Source organism: Chenopodium album, chromosome 2, assembly GCF_948465745.1.
Source record: "Chenopodium album chromosome 2, dcCheAlbu1.1, whole genome shotgun sequence".
NCBI classification, from domain to species: domain Eukaryota; kingdom Viridiplantae; phylum Streptophyta; class Magnoliopsida; order Caryophyllales; family Amaranthaceae; genus Chenopodium; species Chenopodium album.
Genome location: NC_137835.1, coordinates 76,491,961 through 76,511,789, shown reverse-complemented (window position 1 = coordinate 76,511,789; position 19,829 = coordinate 76,491,961). Strand labels below are relative to the sequence as shown.

Genomic DNA, 19,829 nt, shown 5'->3' with positions numbered 1-19,829 from the left:
TTTCGTACAGTAGATGGTCTTTTACGCATTTGATTAGGCCAATAATAGGCTTAGGTCTATAACTCCTCTCTTTTACAGCATAATATCAGAACATGAAACTTTGCAAATTAGTCTCTGGTAAAGTACCAATGCTTCAAGGCTCATGTTTATCGTAGAATTTATGCAATATAGTACAACATATAGGCAATACAATGTTATTCTTCATACAGATACAGTATTTGGGATGACACAACACTAAACAAAACAAAAGGTGTGGATAATAGCAATAAAAATCATCCACGATCAAGTAAATGTCTACTGCCTTCGAAAGTCAGCAAGCTATGCATCGTTCCTGTAAGTTAGAGAACCTCCTTCCAGAATCTAATAGATCGATCAGTCCCGCAAGAAACAAATGCTGCCTCTACAGGTGAGTGTTCTATCCACCGGGGTGGTCCAATATGATTTGAGCGGAGTCTTGTTACCTCTGCCGCAGTTAATGCATCCCAGACGACAATCTGTAATGCAGCAGGCTGGTTAGATGCTAGAAAAAGAGGTGTGAAGATATGAAAAAATTAATGGGATTTGAAAAGCCAAACAAACCTCATTCCTGGGTTCATCAATGGATAATATGAACTCCTCGGTGAAACTGAAAACAGCCTGCAATAATATAATAATGGTTACATTAACAAATCATGTGTACTGGAAGAAGCCAAAATGGAAATTCATTAAGTTGGAAAGAAATTTGGTTTGATAAGGGTTGGAAAGAAATTTCTTAGGCCGTGTTAATGACGAGACCTTTTGTGTTCATGATTCTGATTTCTGGATATTCATACATTAGTTGCTTTTGATAGGAATAATTGAATAAGTTCGATTAACTTCGTAAATTAAATGAATGTTCATGCATGCAATGATCAAGTCTTCTCTCTGGTGCATGTATTACATGGCTACAAAAGGGTAACACTAGTACTATAAGAGCCCAAGCAAATGAATAACACTAGTACTATAAGAGCCCAAGCAAATGAATAAATGACTATATCAGACTACAGCTTCTAAAATACAAATCAAGAATATTTCTTTCTGCTACCTTCCATAGTTCTTTGTACAGTCCACGAGGATCTTAAGGGACAAAAATAAACCGAGATATCTAAGATATAAAAGAATCAATCAGAAGTCAGAAGCATAAATTCTAGATGAGTATGGTTTCAAAATCAATTACTACTCTTTTAGGCATCTAGCAGACTAGCAACTTTGGTGATTTGATGGAGAAAAATAGAAAATTACAATTCCTGATCATCTGAACTGTTAAAATGTAGCTTTTCCTGAAATCTACTGATATATGGGAGATTATTGAGACAGGCTTTAAGCCAAAAAAAAAAAAAGGAGAGCATAAAATAGGCCAACGCTAACTACAGAAAGTCAGGCAGATGAGATGAAGGTACAACAGCTTTTTTTTTTTTTTTCTTTTTCGCATCTTTGATGCTAGTTTGGACAAAACTTCACCAGAATTAGAGCTTTAACAGCATAAGAGGCTTAGCATTCCACAAGAGATGTTTCAAGAAGCCTAGAAGGTGAGACAAAACAAACTTAATAACTAAATATTCACTTGAAAGATGGTTAGAATATGGACAGCTATTATGGAGTTAAGGAGCTAGTAAACCAGATGAAAATATACGGTAAGATTGTTTCTGATGAAAGAAAGGTCTGGAGGATTTCGGCAATCCCTAATAACAAAAAATCGTATTATAGCTCTGTGGAGGTGTGTGGATGCATAGGAAGTGGTTCAGCAAGGAGAATGAAGGTTCAACAGAAGGTACCTTTCAAACGAGGAACAAAGTCAATTCATGAAGCAGTGAAAGTAAATCAATGAAAAGACTATAGATCAAAGGGGAAAATATTATCAATTGGTGGAAATTTCCCTCCATGTGCCACCTGTGACATAAAGTCACTAAGAGCAAGATTGCTAGTCCCAAGGGAGGCCCAAATAAATTATGTGTTATTAAGCTACCTTGTGTTGAGTGTTAGTAAAGCATCAGATAAATATACTAAAGTTGATCAATGGAGGTGGGCCACAGCCTGGGTAAACCCCCTTGGATCTGTCCGTGGCCCAAATGCATTATTTATGTAAGGTTTGGCCATAACAAGAAGAACTTTAGGAGTGGGTTGCACAACTGAAAAATCAGCAAGACATTAGCAGCCAGCAAGAAACTTGTCGGATTGTATGCATGTCCAAGTTTTCATATTTATGCAGATCAAGATGCGAATTCTGGTGTCAAATAGAGGTGGTTAATAGGCAGTGGTTCAACAATTCATGTGACTCATGGCTCATAATTTTAATTAATCAAAAATTCAGGATACACTATCAAAGATTCCATTCTGCATGGAAAATGGTACATTTGAGTCACAAGGAAAAGGAACCGACTAGTGTGGAGACAGAGATGAGCACTAAATTTAACATGATCATTGCACTAAGTGCTTGTTTGGCTTACATCAAGTAATGAGACTTCCTAGGAATTGCAGGTTAGGTGAGTCATTTGGTTGAATGTGAAATGGGGGAAGTGGGACTTCCCAGAAATTTTCACTTCACATAAAACGTAGAAATTTACTAACCTAGTACCCTACCCTCCATGTAAGTGGAAATTCCTGTGGGAGGTTACTTCCCTCCTTGCTAACCAAACAACTTTAGCAAATTCCCATAAATGTGATTTCCTTGCTAACCAAACAACTTCAGCAAATTCCCACGAGTGTGATTATGAAATATTATTCCTATAAAGTTGGAACTGTCACAAAACAACCACTTAATATGATCCTGAGAGAAAAGATATTGGGAGAGTGAAGAAGCTTAACAAAGCTGTTCCATAATAGTGAGATGTCTTTATTGTGAAGAGTAGTACAAGATATAATTTCACTCTACGCAGAATAAGATGCTACATCAACGGTGAAACAAGCTGTTTGGTTAAGGAAGATATTAGCTGATTAGGGCTAAATAAAGCTCCAGCCAGGGCAGCCACTGAAATAAAATTAAACAATACTCGGGATTGGTTTATTGTTCGACACAATACAAGCAAGCAAAAAACCATTTTTGTCAACTATATGAAGGCGAAATTTCATGCAATAGGGATGTTGAGCATAAGATGATGAGAACAAAACGAGGTTGGCTTATTGTCCAACTTATAACCAACTTACAGAAACTATTACAAAGGAACTTTCAAGGGGAAAGTTTGAACCTCAGATGTAAGGTGGGAATGATGACCAATAGTCTCAAAAAGGGGTTGACAGATGAGGCCTTTTGCATTCATATATCTGGATATTCATGCATTAGTTGCATGACTTGCATCCAATTAGAATATAGTTCAAAGAAATAAAGAATTTGGTAAAATAAATTATTGAATGTCATGCATGCATTGAATAATTCTAGTCTACTCTATAGTGCATGTTTACATGGCCTCTAAATCTACAAGCACTACAAAAGCCTATGCAAATGAATGTAGAAGCATCAGTTTTTATAGCTCCTAAAACACATCTCAAGACCTATTCTTTCCACTGCCTTCCATGTTTCCTCCCATAGCTACAAAAGGTTGAATATAGTTATCCAACTTTACTTTTTTAAGGATGGTTTACCTTCTCCACCTCATCCCTTGCCTTCCTCATTCTCTCCTACATTTCATCCCCTCCCATTCATCATGCTTCCTTAAATTCTAGCAATTATTCAAACAAAGGAAAATGAAAGTTTAAAACTGATCTACGCAGAAATATAATGTCTGTAGATACAATAATTGATCATAAGTTTATAACAATTTCCTACAGGCCAAACTCAACCTAATTGTAAAAAATGAACCAAAATGATTGATAAAATACTTGCAAAGTCACACCAAACAACCTCCCCGCCCTAAATTTGACTTCAGAAGGAAATTGGGAAACGTACTCTACTTTACATAAACCTTAAATGTGTTGCTCCCTCCAAAAATAATGGTCACCGTCATAAAGGATTTTTTTAAGTAAATAGGCTTCAAGCAGTTATTATTATTGTGAATTTCATCCATTAGTGATATATAAACATCAAAATCTATATTTTAAAAAAAAATGTCAATTTTAAGCAAACAAAGTTGAGCATGCGAGTCCTTAATATTTAAGATGATGAAACAATGAAACCATTATTTCAAGATGGTGTGTATTAGCATAATTAATCCTAGTTGTTCAACCTTTGAATGTCTAGGTTTTGTTTTAACTTTACCTTTTTTTCATGAATATTAATATCATTTACAATCTTTCTGTTAGTTTAAGTAGGTATACAGCAGACAGACAGTATAATGCCAGAAAAATGTAGGTGGCTTCCATATATGCCAAGACATGGACCTACCTGGCACCGCAATTGCGTGTGTGTAGCTCCCACATACTGCTTCATCAATCTTCCAGTGCCAACCTCCCAGAGTTTAACAGTGGAATCCTTACCACATGACAGAATAAACCTGCAAATATTGGAAGGCTTATTCAGAACTACATCTAGTAACATCATAGTATACTAGTCACATCAATATCTACTCTGAAAAATAAGGTTGGCAAGAAAATTTACAGCTAACAACCCAAAATTACTAGGATGAAACCAAATTAAAAATCTCAGACTCAACATAATAAGTTCATTCTGAAGAATATGTACCTGTGATCCTTGGTGAAAGATGCACTAGTGGCTTCAGTTCCATGTGCACCAATTAAGGGCCGCACACACTTGGCACTGACACCGTCCCATAATCGAACAGCTCCGTCTTTAGATGCTGTGACATACATGCCTCCATTGGAAGAATACCTTACCTACATCATCAAATAGGGTTGGGAAATTTAGCAACATTCACAAGATCCCCGGATATCATATTATTCATATACCATCATACTAAAATAGCTATTCCAATAAGAGAGACAAGCGAACTTGATTTATGGCTGCAGTGCCAGCAACATCTTCAGAAACAGCTGACAAGTAACACTTGAATGTGTTGATATCATACAAATGTGGAATTGCATGATCAGTACCTGCACAGCCAATTCAGCATTTCTGAGCCTCTGAGGAATGTTCATTAAATTTAGAGACACAAACATTAACCTTCCCACGCAGATAATTAATGGTCATTCATAAAGTAATTCTTGGCTTGAAGCATGCTGATAGTGCAGAAACACCATGAAACGTTTTCCCTTCTTTTCTTAGGTATCAATAGTCTAGCAGAAAGATGCCACATTGAAGCAAATAGCACGCATTCAGCTGCAACAGCAAGGAGTCCAGCCTAACATATGATAAAATGGTGTGACCTTAGAAACCTTAACCAATCTAGTCTCATTCACTGGATGATTGAATCTCTAAACTATCTGACATTTGGCATAGCAAAACCATGTCATCAAGAAAAGAGATAATAGAAATAAGCAGAGACCTTTATTACCGTCAACTTATCACTTGCATCTTATCATGCCAGGACTTTAAAGTAATACTTGTTCATCACAAGGGCAAAACAGAAAATACACATTTTGAGGAGTAAAAGAGGTAGACTACTGTAGAAAAGCTTTTTAATAGAGTACTTCTGGCTTTTTAAAGGTTAGATATTTGTCTTGACATTTTGAAGTATACAGGAACTCTTATCATGCCAGTGGTTAAACAACGGACGTCATCAAGCTCCTAATAAAGAACCTCAAAATACTCCTATAAAATTTAGCATAAGCAGCATCAAGATGCCCATATAGCGGCGTATACCATCATGTTTCAACGAATCACGCCAAACCCAAAAGCATTCACACACATAGAATAAAAAATACAACTCATAGATGATTGTCCTGGTTGAACATACTTACACATCGAGAAATCACAGAAATGAAAAGAGTTTGTAAGTCTCTTAAACTATTAAGAAATCATCAGTAACTATGAACCTAATATAATTGTGCACCATAAGAGCTAATAATGAGCATAGGGACAATTAGTTTGGAGCAAATTTAAATAGAATTCTTGGCTTTTACTAAGGGATGCATGGGTAAGTGTATACTGTATTTACAAGAATTAAGGCCAATCAGAGTCTAAATGAATTAAATATACATCTATAACATGTAAATAAAATCTTCAGAACATTAGGCACATAGGTTGAATAGGAAAATTTACAGGATTTTGATAAGATCAAATTGACCATTGATAGTTGTTTAGATAAATTATAACAAAATTCAGTTACAATCATGTAAAACCACAGAACCTTCAACACACACTTGGACACTTTTGAAAGACAATAAAAGGAAAATTACCAGCCAAAAGATAATCCCCTGACGGATGAAATGATACTGATCTCACATTGTGAGTATCCTGCAAAATTTCAAAATTCACAATGTCCAACATAAAAGATTAAGATTCATCCTTTTGCAATAAAAAAAGTTTAAAATAAGACAGCGGTATGACCCAGACCTGAATGACTCTGAAAGCTCTTTTTGCTGTTGTTTTAGAAAAATCAAAAAACCTGAAAAAATATAAATGAAAGAAGCATTTCAATTATAAAGAAAAAATGGCATAAAACCACTCTCAGTTTCTCACTAACAGAACATTAACAAATTTCAATAAGTCATAAATATAAACAATTTTCTTCAAGCCAGTTCACATGAGCAGAAGGAAGATATTAAAGGTTTTTAAATTGAGAAGGAAGAAATAAAGTTGAAAAGGCTACCAAATATATCAGTCCCTTACTTTATTGTATGGTCTTTGGCACCAGAAATCAATATAGTATTCTGTGGATGGAAATCCAAATCATTTATTGGCTGCAATTGAAAATAGGAAAGAGTAAGAACAATACAAAAGCATTTGTTATTCCCCAGCAAAAAAAAAAAGACACCTAAAAGTTAACCTTAAGCTAAGTCCTATCGTCAACCCACAAATATGAGCCTAAACTAAAGAGCCAAAGATGAAATCACATACGAAGTGTACAAAGTGAAGTTATGTATAAGGCCTAAACTAATTAATGTCTAAATCCAACTGCAAATTAGTGTTAATCTTTTCTCATATCGATTCAATTATCAAGGTCATATCAGGCCTTAATTATTACTCAAGAATTCAATAATTTTAGCCAGTGTAAATTGCAGAATAGACAAAGTTAATAACGATCTACCACTTGCCATTACCAGAAGCATGCCATCACTTTATTTATTTATTTATTTATTTATTTTTTTCCCTGAATAGCAATGTTTAAAATTTTGAAGACAACTATCCTCCAAACAATTTCTAAAAGTCAAAAGGAATTACTTGTATATGATCATAAAATGTCCGAATGACTGGTCGAACGGGGCCATCTCTGGCCTCTGGTAGCATCATTTGCTTTATTTTTGCAACCTGCAAATAAAAAGTTCAATACGATCTCAGAAAAATTGAGAAACCGTGAACACATGAAAAGGTACAGATCTATCTTGCACTGAACAAACACCTCGAAGAGCTTAATGGATGTGTCCGCACTTCCAGTAGCTACATATCTCCCATCAGGGCTAAATCTCGCACATCTTGCAATATTCTGAAATAAAGCCATGTAATCATAATTAGAAGTTTAGAACCCTCACACAATTCAATGAAAGGACAAAGAATTGCATTACCTTATGCTCTGACACATGCCTCGTCTCATGCTCCGAGAAAGTTTTAGATGCACCTTTAACATCCAGTGAGGCACTGATTTCCAGACAAAAACATTAGCCATTATTTTCAGACTGCCTAAGTTTCTGATTTAATGCTGTACAGTAAAGCAGCTTGCCTGAAATCAATTGCAGCAGTTTGAGGAACCGGGATCGCCCCATAAGCTGCGGGTATGGCAGAACCAGAATCAAACAATGTGGATGCAGAAACCCCTTTTATAGGCTCACCTTTCTCTACTGCAAGACCCTGTTCAAATCTTAGTCCAAAACTAGATGAAAATGATCTTAAATATCATGACATAAACTCAATAGACATAATGCACAAATAATTTTTGCAGGTACAAACCTTAGAAACTAAATCAAGAAGTCGATTCGGAGGTGCTTCGACATTCAAAGGGGTCATTGTAGCAGAAGCAACTGCACTGGCAGCCTATGTTGGGAAAACAACTTGATCAATACGGAGTATGAATAAATTACTCAACAAAACAGTACATAACTCAAAATAAACAAAGTATTAAATCATCATACAATGTCATACACTCTAAGGTACTATTCCATACTAAATAACTGAGATTTAACCCCAGAAACAAACTTCACAATTTCAGTATAAAAACAACTTATTTTTTTAATTTTAATAATAAAATTAACCTACAATACTAACAATAGCTCCACAAAACCAAAAATTAGAAAATGCCCATGTAATATAATGATAAAATACATAGAAATCAGCATGAAAATACCCTAATTTACACAAAATCAACCCTTTTCATTGAATATTTGCAATTTGCATAAATAATATGATAATTAATTACAAAATAAGGGGTTTGAATAATAACAAGACATACCTGATTGAGATTATTGTCACGAAGATGAGCAACAATCAAAGCATTAACATCGCGACAAAGCTTGCCTTCTTGTAGAATTTGCTCAAAATTTCCGTCAATTCCCATCATACAGTAATCAATACGAGTAATCTCACCCTAAATTAATTGGGAAAATAAAAAAAAACCCCACCTTTTCTAATTAATGAAATTAAAAACTATTGTACAATATAGTAGTAGTAATCTTGTAAGTGGGAAATTTAAATTTTTGTAGGTAATTGATTATTGAGTACAATTGATTTTCAACTTTAAAAATAGAGTGAAAGTGGAATTTGGGAACAACAGAAAGAAGAACGTTGGCGGTACTGCCGCCTTTTTTAAGAGAGGGTAGTGAGAGTAGATCCAATCAAACTAGCTCGAACATTTTGATGAGCTAAGTTATTTGAAGGGCAATGATGTAGACGGGATTCGATCCTAGGTCATGGGTACCACCCTCAAGACTTTAACTAAATAAGTTAGTTGGCATACACTATATTATGCATTTTATGATTGAACCAAAAGAATAAAACTACTCAATGTTTGATTATTGATAATTCTAAGATTATAGAAGTTGAATGTGTGTAATTGGTTTTGAACTATAGACTTTATTTCTTACTAGATGTGAAACTTGTAAATGTGTTGTCCACATATTGCTTGCATTGTAGCTATTACATAAAATGATTAAGATAATAAAGAGGAGTTGAACATAGTTAGTGGAATGACCAACACAATGAAAATACGAATTAGTTATAGTCTAGCATGCTTACCAGATAATTTTAACTATTCTTATAAGTCTCTTGGAGTAATTTTTTTTTTTTTTTTATATAAAAAAAATTACAAAAAAATTGTTAAATAAAAAGGTTTAATTTGTAACTTATGTGTTCATGAGACACGTTGGGAGTGTTAGACAATTTGATAGTCCAAACTCAAAAGGTGTACACAAACTATTGGGTCAGTTAAGCCTGATCAAATAGTTCGTGCGGCGGAGGAGATGACGATTACGACGATGACAATAACGGTGGATCTCCTTCTCTCCTTGTAGGCGACGACGACAATGACGACATTAATGGCGAAGGAGAAAAGCAAGGTCATTCATGGCGGAATAGAGAGAAAATTTAATTCTCGGATTTTACGAAAAATGCCCAAAAAATCAAATTGGGGCTTTCTTATGATTATATGTTGAAATTTTTTGTCCCATATTATTATATGTTGAATTGTGAGCATTTTGATGACAAATGCATGTATTTTGGTTGAAAAATGAGCAAGTTATGTTACGTATCCATGACCTTTAATACGAGCTTTCCAATTGAGGTTCAATCATTGTTATACGTATCATCAAACAAGTTATACATATCATCAAACAAGCTATGTATATCCTTCATCAAATAATTTATACATATTATCTACTAGCTAGATGATATCCTCTATTGGTTATATGATATTATAGCTGAACGATTTCCTCTATTGGCTATCTGATATCATTTATGATTGTATCTATGATATTCTTTAATGGTTGGATGATACCTCTACTAGGTGGATGATATCCTTTATTGGTTATATGATATCATGGCAGGATAATATCCTCTATTGGTTATATAATATCATTTATGATTGTGTCTATGATATCCTTTAAGGGTTGGATGATATATCATCCAGCCAGTAGAGGATATCATCCAACCAATATAGGATATAAAAATTTCGTCAATCCTGACTGACGCAGTACCCTTCTCAAAGGTATATTAGTTGTTTATAAACAGTGTTTGGTATACACAATGGTTGGTTATAAATTTCTATTATTTGTATGATAAATGAGTCCTTTCTACTGTGATGAATGACTCATTTTATTTTATCATGGAGTATTTTTTTAAAATGCAAATGTCATTCTCAATAAGCTAACTAACTAACATTTCAATTTCACATTTTTGAGCTCTTTGGACACATGACAAAATCAAGATGATTTATTTAAATATGATGCATAAGTAAATGATGATCATCATTTCATCGATGCCCTTCTCTATAAGAAAATCATGTACAACTTTTTCGATATAAAATATGTGGGACATATTGATATGGACTATTTAAACTACTTTGTGAGTACATGGTGATGTATATTTTATTGAGAAACTTGTCAATTACTACCTAACAAAACTTGTCTCTTATAAATTACTACAATTTGATTATGACTTTGCAAATTACTACCTCGTGTTTAATTTTGCTACATTATTATATACATTTTGGTGAATTTGGTCTACAAATAACATCATAATAATATATGCTAATGTAGTAATGTGCTTATTGGGTTTTTTAATAAAATAGAGTAAAACAAATAATATAGAAAAATTAAACAAAAACCAATAATTACTCTGTTTCTCTTAGTCAAAAATTAATTCTATGTTTGGGTCATATTATTTTAAATTAAACTATCATATTGTATGAACTAATATAAACATTATTATTAATTTAAGGAAATTTTGACAATTACCACCTTCTGTTATGTCTATTTTAGCAATTAGCACCTTCTATTTTTTTTTTGAAAATTACCACCTTCTACTTTCAAAAACACCGAAAGTTACCATCTTCTTGCCCCCTAATTACCACATGACGTCATTTTGGGCTCATTCTTTCCCTTCCCTCCCTATTTCCCTCACATTTCTCATTCCTATTTGGATTCTCATCTCCCCTTTCACTTTTTTTCCCCCAAACCACCAATAATTGTTCGTCAATTTTGATTTGGAGGAGTGAATTGAAGTGTTTTTGATTGTTTGGGGGGAAAAAGTGAAAGGGGGGATGAGAATCAAGTTAGGAATGAGAAATGTGAGGGAAATAGGGAGGAAAGGGAAAGAATGAGCCCAAAATGACGTCATGTGGTAGTTGGGAGGCAAAAAGGTGGTAACTTTTGATGTTTTTGAAAATAGAAGGTGGTAATTTTCAAAAAAAAATAAAAATAGAAGGTGGTAATTGCTAAAATGGACTAAACAAAAGGTGGTAATTGTCAAAATTTCCTTAAATTAATTTTTTTTTTTTTTTATTAATCAAGTTAAAATAAAGATGAAACCATTGTACCCTAATTTACCCATATCTCTTTTATGATATTTCCTCTTTCCACTATCAATTCTACAAAAGTTGGAAAAGCAAAACAATATTGCCATTGTAAGATCCAAAAAACTCAAAAATTAGTTCTGGTTAATTTAATGAAATTGGGATATGTTATAATTTTGAGTATATTTGATTTATTTCTTGTCTTTTTATATACTCCGTAATATTCTTGGCATTTTATAAAACCTTCGAAAAATTCAATAGATCTATTATGATGTCATTTGAATGTCATATTCACTGAAAGTTACACTTCAATAATAATATACTCTGTAATAAATATGAATTAATTCATTGAATAATAAACCATGATTTGCAAATAAGAATTTAAAGATAGTAATTCACAAGAAGACAAGTTTGCTAAATAGTGATTGACAAAATTGTCTATTTTAATTTGGGTTTGCCATGTTACAAACCCAAATTCCATGTTTCCAATATCCTGCCTCAAACTCAATCTGCACCTATATTTTCATCGCAAATTTTTCCCTGGTCTTGAGACCAGCCTGGTCCCACACCATAAAAATGAACATTTGCCAGAAACAAAATGATCATTTACTAGAAAAAGAATGAACATTTAATTATTTGAAGAAATTTTTGGAAATCGAGTTTTTCTCTTATGGCGATCTCAGAATCGCGTGGAGATTATCGGTGCGACGGCGATGACAACGGTGATGGCAATAGATTATTGCGATTCTCTTCGCCAGAGAGTGCAGTTGGTGGTGCGAGTATTAGAGCTTCTACTTCTTCTTCAATGGCGGAAGAAACGGAGGATTCGAAGAAAATTTCTAATGGAGAAGCTGGTGATGATGACAAAATTGTTGATGGCGCTGAGAGTAATGACAGTGAAAGGAATAATTCTGAGAATGTAAATGATGAAGGTGAAGCTAAGGTTGTTAATGGCGGTGGACCTCCAATTTTGAAGTCGCGATTCAGTACTCGTATTGGTAAAATATGTTAGTTAGAAAGTGAACATTTATTTTACAAGAATGAAGATCATACTGTATGAAAAGGGTAAATTCAAGTTGATCTCTGAGATAAATGATGTGAATAAATCTCCTCTCACAATTTATTCATTTTCTTTTATTTTTTAAATGATAAAAGTAAAATAATAAAGTGGCACAAATTTCAACACATAAAGTTGTGAGAGGAGATAAATTAGATTGTTAATCTCTGAGATCAACTAGGGCTCCCTCGTATGAAAATGAACATTTAATTACTGAATATTATTGTAAAATAAGTTAGTATCAGAGTAAATGTTCATTTTTGACTGAGGGACCAACCAACTCTAACCGGTCTCGAGACCAGCTATTAACAACTAAATTTTTATAGATTAGCACATTAGTTAACCAAGTCAAACCTCAACATACGTATGCTCTAATTATCGTTCGGCCCAATCCATGATCACCCCTAAGTTCGGCCCTAATACAACTCCATATAAAAAATTAATTCTCAACTATCATGCATAATAAAATGGATTAATTTTGGATCTGAATATCTGATAGCTGATGCACAATTGCGCATAAGCACATTACAGCCAGGACGGCAGTCGGCAAGACTACACACACCGACAGTCAGTAGTCAATCATTTATTGTTTTAAAGCGCAGCCAAACTTCCTGCTACTTCCTTCCTTCTCACATACCCTCTACTCTTCTTCATCTTCATCTTCATCTACCTCACTCTTTCTCTTTCTCTCTCCTCCATTTTCAGATCTTCTGGGGTCTAAAAATGGAGTCTTCTTCATCTTCCTGCAGCTGCAACTGCAGTAGATCCATTGCTAAACTCACCAGTTTCACTCTTTTCTTTGCTGTCCTACTTTCTTGCTCCTTTTTTACATCAACTGGTAATTACCCACTTCACTTCTCTTGTTTATTTTATTGGTTTTTGCTCTAATTTGTGTTTTTTCAATTAAATCAACCATGTTGTTGTTATTCAATTGATTTTTTTTTATTGCTGTAGTTAATCTAGGACTTCTTAATTTTAGTCAAATTGGGTGAATTTATCTTCTGGGTATTGTTGATTTTGCTTTGTTATTGAGATTTGAGCTGAATTTATTGCCAATTTTGTGTTTTGGAATGTTGGCTGTTTTTGCTAAATTTGTACAGTGATTGATGATGTAGGATTTAATGTTTTATTGGTTGCTTTAGAAATTGGAAAATGAAAGTTAATGTAATTAGTTGAAATTACTAATTATGTTACCTTACTTTAATGAAAAGGAAAGAATAATTAAGGTTATGAGATCATTGTTGATTTGATCTGTTAATTTGGATCAATTTGATTATATTTTATTGGATGTTATGCTTGAATTATGCTAAGATCTAATCACACTCTTTGTGTTTGATTGCTGATCTCTTTTGTAGAAGCTTATGATGCACTTGATCCGAATGGAAATCTTACTATCAAATGGGATGTTATCAATTGGACCCCTGATGGATATCTTGTAAGTATTACTAGACCAAAGTTTTGTTATTTTGGAATTATATCGTTGTTTTTGTACGTGACTAGATTAGTTGGTTAAAGTCTTGTGGTTGGTACCTAGATCAAATTTTGTCCGTCTACATCACTGCATTTAGTGGCTCCCTTGACACTAGAATAAAAGTAATAAGAGTAATTTGCAATCAAGATATGTAATTATGTGAAGCCCTCCGAATTTATATTTTTGCCTAGACTTGTTGGTTAGAGGCTTGAGGGTTTAGTTAGTTAGTTAGTTTGTTTGTTGTCTTTTGGATGTTGCAAGGTCATGCCCGCTTTTGATTCAAAGCGTTTAGAATGCCTGCCATTTACGTGGATTCAATTAGTTTGTTATCAGCCACATTAAGAACAATCTTTCCTAAGCCATGTACACGAGATTGCTAAATCATCAAGTTTCATTTTGTTGACTTAATTTCTACTTCAGTGAATTATGTCATTATACGCAAACATTATAGTGAGAAGCAAATTTGTGTCTCTTCCCCGTTTCTTTCGTTAGTTAAATCCTTATGCTTTGTTTCTGGCAGGCTGTTGTCACAATGATTAACTTCCAGCAGTACCGCCACATTCAAACCCCAGGGTGGACACTTGGATGGACATGGGCCAAAAAGGAGGTAATATGGAGTATGGTGGGTGCACAAACCACAGAGCAAGGAGATTGTTCAAAATTCAAAGGGAACATTCCTCATTGTTGTAAAAAGGATCCATCAGTGGTAGATTTGCTTCCTGGAACACCTTACAACCAGCAAATCGCTAACTGCTGCCGTGGAGGGGTACTAACTGCCTGGGGCCAGGACCAAGCCAATGCTGTTGGCGCTTTTCAGATTAGTGTAGGTCAAGCGGGAACATCTAATAAGACAGTTAAGCTGCCAAGAAATTTCACACTGATGGCACCAGGGCCTGGATATACTTGTGGGCCAGCAAAGATTGTGAGGCCAACCCAGTTTACGACATCTGATAAACGAAGAACCACTCAAGCTTTGAGTAAGTGGCCTGCTTATTAATCTTAGGCATTTGTTGTTTTATATTAGGCATTTGGTTTGTTGATTGACTTGGTCCTTGAACTTATGAATCATGGTGGAAAGTGCATCTCTCTCTAAGCAAGATACTAAATATAGTTTCTGACTTATCTGTGAAACTTATAACTGATAGTTTCAGATTCATATGCCAATTCTTAAATTTATTGTTCTCGATTATGCTTTCCAATGATGTTTCTGTGGTTACTAGAGCTTATATATCTTGCTGATGTTGAAATGATTTCAAAGTTTACTAATAGCAACAACATTTCTTCATGGCAGTGACTTGGAACATAACTTGCACATATTCTCAGTTCTTGGCTCAGAAGACTCCTACTTGCTGTGTTTCTCTCTCCTCATTTTACAATGACACTATCGTACCCTGCCCAACTTGCTCTTGTGGATGTCAAAACAACATAACCCAACCAGGAAGCTGTGTTGAGTAAGTGACCTTATCATAGTGGTTTTTTTGTGAAAAAAATTTCATATATACTCTTTTTGTTCTGACTAAAAGGTGATAATTGCAATTGCAGAGCGGACAATCCCTATTTAACTTCAGCCATTTCAGCTGGTGGACCAAAATCTAGTAACAAACCTCTACTTCAGTGTACCAGTCACATGTGTCCAGTTCGAATTCATTGGCATGTCAAGGTCAATTACAAGGATTATTGGCGTACTAAGGTTACTATCACAAACTTTAACTACCGAATGAACTACTCGCAATGGAATCTGGTTGTGCAGCATCCCAATTTTAATAATCTCACACAATCATTTAGTTTCATGTACAAAGGATTGACGCCTTATGATGGTTTGAGTAAGTATCATCTCTTTGAATTTACTAAATAATGTACCAATCAAGTGTTGATTGATTGTAATTGTTTCTAATGATTCTCTACTGGGTAATTTGATGTTGTTTGTTACAGATGACACTGCCATGCTATGGGGAATTAAGTTCTATAATGATTTTCTAAATGAAGCTGGGCCTTTCGGGAATGTGCAGTCAGAGCTGCTATTTCAGAAAGACAAAACAACTTTTAGTTTTGAGAAAGGATTTGCTTTTCCACGGCGGGTGTACTTTAACGGAGATAACTGTGTGATGCCTCCTCCAGATGCTTACCCATGGCTACCAAATGCTAGTTCGAGACCTGTTATCTCTCTTCTACAACCCGTCATGACTATCTTGGCTGCCCTGGCTTTCTTACTTGCGTATGCTTAGAGAGAAACATGTCGCTTTCCAGATTTCTCTAGACTCACTAGTGTGATGGACTTTCACCTTGACTTGACCAACTGCTCTCATTGCTGCTTAAAGTCCAGTGATGCAATATGACCCTGTTCAGGTATACCATTCATCGCTTCTAGAAAGAGCGTCCATTGTCTAATGAAGTGTTTGTCTAATGAAGTGTTGAAAATGGGAATCTGATGCCGTTTTGTTTAGAGATAGGCTCTTTTGTACACGTATTTATACTTTTAATTTATATTCTTTTTTTTTTTTTTAATTATTCTTCATAGAGTATTTATTGAGACGTGTATTTCAGTCGTTGTAACTTGTAAAAACTCTGGCCATGGAAATGCAAGTGTTATATAGAGTTGCTTGTTGTATTTGCTGTGGTGCATTCAATATTTGATGAAATTCACAAAGTTCATCCTTCAGAAATATTGCAGGATGATTTGTATTCAAATTCGATCTAAAAATACGCAGTACAAATGTATAACTCTTTTAAATCAAGGCAGAAGTCTAGCTTAATGCACACTTACTCAAAAATTCACAAGCAACGTGTTGGTGAAAGAGCATTACCTAAATAAGAAGAACCATTAATGTGTATGTACCGGCTACCATTAAGTAAGCGAAGGAAATCATACTGGCCGAGCTTGGTAGTGAAGGATATGCATCTGGTGGTGGAAGTCTGCATTCATCTCCATTGAAGTAAACTTTCCTAGGAAATGCCCATCCTTGTCTGAAGGTGAATGTGCTTTTGTCTTTCTGTAGAAGTACTTCAGACTGCACATTCCCATCAGGTCCAGCTTCCATTAAAAGATCATTATAAAACTTCGTACCATAGAACATACCAGTATCATCTGCGAAAAAAGAAATAGGAAGTTACAAATCAGAGGGGGCTTTAGCGCGATTACTTTGTAACTGCTGCTTGTTATAGCAGCAAGTACTTGAGAAATGTTAGAATATATAACATGCCCTAGAATAATCATAAATTCATTATCACTTCTGAACATATATAATCTTTTATTCAAGGAGTTTTTGCTGTCTATTTAGTATTTACTAGGAGTTCAATATCAAAAACGAAGTGTGTTAGTTGTATAAAAATTTTCTGGTTAGAGGCACTTACTAACTGAATGATACGGTACTACAGGCTTGTAGTCAAAGCTGAAAACTTGGGTGACATTGTTAAGATTGGGATGTTGAACCACCAATGTCCACTGAGTATAGTTCATCCGATAATTGAAATTAGTTACTGATATCTTGGCACGCCAGTAATCCTTATAATTGATCTTGACATGCCAGTGGACTCGAATAGGGCACATATGATGTGTGCATTGTAGAAGAGGCGCGTTATCCTTCCTTGGAGTGTTTATTCCTCTTGAGTGTGATTTCTTTGAGTTCATCCTACATTTCAGTCAGGCACATAATGGAATTATATATGCTACTGATTTTGTTGTATATTTTCTAAATTAGGGAGGTATATATATCTATCGGTCATTTACCTGATACAGCTACCTTTGCTGTGGCAACCACAAGAACAAGATGGACAAGGAACGATTGTGTCATTGTAGAAAGAAGAGAAGGATACACAACATGATGGGTTCTTTGAAGCCAGAAACTGCGAATAAGTGCATGTTACATTCCATGTCACTGCAAGTTGAGCAGCAATCTGTTCAGTATGCTAACATTACAGTAGAGTACTTCAAAACATTCTGGTTGAAATATATTTGTCAGTTCAAGTACACACTTAAAACTGCATCTATATTTCATAAAAAAACATGATTAACATGAAGTAGCTAACAAGTCAGATAACTAACAGATTTGCAAATTTGTATTTTGTTTGTGATTAGGATTTAGGGATGTCATTAAAGGCGTTGAGGGGGAGTGGGGGAGCTGATTTAAAAGGAAAAATTCTTACTGAGCGCTTGAGTTTTCCTTCGGCGATCAGAGGTGAGGAAAACTGTGGAAGGCACAATTTTTGCTGGGCCACAAGTATAGCCAAGACCAGGTCCTAGCAATGTGAAATTCTGAGGGAGCTTCACAGTCTTGTTTGATGTGCCAGCCTGCCCAACACTGACTTGGAAGGCAGAGATCGCAGCAGTAGGGTCCTGTCCCCATGCTGCAACTACTCCACCCTTGCAACAGTTTGCAATCTGCTGGTTATAGGGTACTCCTGGAAGCAAGTCCACCACTGTCGGTACCTTCTTACAGCAGTGAGGCACGTTGCCCTTAAACTTGGAGCAGTCCCCTTGTTCAGTAGTCTGTGCTCCCACCATTGACCATATTACTTCTTTCTTTGCCCACATCCATCCTATTGTCCATCCAGGGCTCATTATTTGTCGATACATTTGGAAGTTGTTTATCGTGACCACTGCCTGTTAAAAGTGCAACATATATGTCTCTTGTCTCGTCTTTGAGAAGTTGATTTCTTAAAAGAGATGAGAAATTCGGTACTTACCACATAACCATCTGGAGTCCAAGACATTACATCCCATTTGACTGTTATGTTGCCATTTGGATCTAATGGATCATATGCCTCTGTAATTTTGAAGGGTAATAGATTCAGTTAATAGGAAAGATCATAAAATAAGCCTTACTCTTGCAAAATTATATTTGTTTACAATAATACAAGCTCGGAGCATTACCTGCATGACAGGAAAGCATGAGAACAGCAAGTGCAGCATAGAGCGCGAACTTCAGTTCAGCTTGTGCAACTAAATACCTTTCTTTCGCAACGTGTTTTTGGATCAAAGGTACATATGTTTTACACCCCATGTTCTGTTTTTTTAGCAGAAACACTGAGGAATACTTGTGAAAAACAGATAAAGATGAGATAATATATGGCATTGGATCACCTGTGGTTGTTAGGTGTGTCCTGAGATATTTCATAGTTCATGTTCCATTTTATCTACTATCTGATTGGTCAGTTGGTCTTATTACTTCCTTTTTAAGTAAGATTTTAGTGAGGAAATGAACTGAAGATTAATTATGTTTTAGAGACAGTTGAGCGTAAAAAGGTCAGCAATATCTCTCAATCATGTAGGAAAGCTAGAGTCTACCAAAGTTAGCTGATATTATTTTGGTATGAATTGTTAGCCAAGTATACATCATTCTATACCATACATTAGCGTACTATACAGTGATCAACCAATATATAAAAAATACATTATTTGTGTTCAGACATTATTATAATCTTATGATCAACGAAAATTAAACAGTATAATTCTATTTTTGCTAACCAAAGGCAAATTAAACACGAACACGAAATATATTAAATCATTAAATGTACTCTATAAAATATTTTATCTAAAAACGGACCAATTTTGTTCTTTCTTCACCATCCTCATCATGGTACGTCAAAATCTTCCTTTGGTCTCGCTTGTGCAGTACTAAGCTCTCCATATAAATGTCAAAATACATATGACTGTTTATGCTAAATTTTGTCAAGTAGTATTTGATGTGGAATACGGGCTACGGATCAACTAATTTAAAATAAGGAACATTGGAGGCGGAAAGTAAATGACGGAAAAATAAAGAAAGAGAGGGGGGACACGATATGGTGACGCGGA

At 34.9% G+C, this 19,829-nt stretch overlaps 3 protein-coding genes across 3 annotated transcripts; 1 reads left to right on the top strand and 2 right to left on the bottom strand.

Annotated features, from left to right (window-relative positions):
- Positions 1 to 105: 105 nt before the first annotated feature.
- LOC145588122 (cleavage stimulation factor subunit 50-like) lies at positions 106 to 8,825 on the bottom strand. Its single transcript, XM_081644773.1, has 14 exons — positions 8,454 to 8,825; positions 7,955 to 8,038; positions 7,728 to 7,855; positions 7,573 to 7,645; positions 7,410 to 7,493; positions 7,232 to 7,318; positions 6,680 to 6,750; positions 6,404 to 6,455; positions 6,247 to 6,304; positions 4,901 to 5,001; positions 4,634 to 4,785; positions 4,337 to 4,445; positions 580 to 636; positions 106 to 494 (listed from the first exon to the last, which is right to left on the bottom strand). The coding sequence occupies exons 1-14, from the start codon at positions 8,559 to 8,561 to the stop codon at positions 339 to 341; spliced, it is 1,320 nt and encodes a 439-aa protein (XP_081500899.1). The 5' UTR covers positions 8,562 to 8,825; the 3' UTR covers positions 106 to 338.
- A 4,247-nt stretch (positions 8,826 to 13,072) lies between these two features.
- Positions 13,073 to 16,643, top strand: LOC145601047 (protein COBRA-like). The gene is made up of 6 exons (XM_081656967.1): positions 13,073 to 13,402; positions 13,920 to 13,999; positions 14,556 to 15,012; positions 15,327 to 15,486; positions 15,578 to 15,858; positions 15,968 to 16,643. The coding sequence occupies exons 1-6, from the start codon at positions 13,288 to 13,290 to the stop codon at positions 16,258 to 16,260; spliced, it is 1,386 nt and encodes a 461-aa protein (XP_081513093.1). The 5' UTR covers positions 13,073 to 13,287; the 3' UTR covers positions 16,261 to 16,643.
- Positions 16,644 to 16,714: 71 nt separating this feature from the next.
- LOC145601057 (COBRA-like protein 4) lies at positions 16,715 to 19,061 on the bottom strand. The gene is made up of 6 exons (XM_081656978.1): positions 18,906 to 19,061; positions 18,719 to 18,798; positions 18,179 to 18,635; positions 17,763 to 17,910; positions 17,387 to 17,664; positions 16,715 to 17,120 (listed from the first exon to the last, which is right to left on the bottom strand). The coding sequence occupies exons 1-6, from the start codon at positions 19,033 to 19,035 to the stop codon at positions 16,840 to 16,842; spliced, it is 1,374 nt and encodes a 457-aa protein (XP_081513104.1). The 5' UTR covers positions 19,036 to 19,061; the 3' UTR covers positions 16,715 to 16,839.
- Between the last annotated feature and the right edge of the window lie 768 nt (positions 19,062 to 19,829).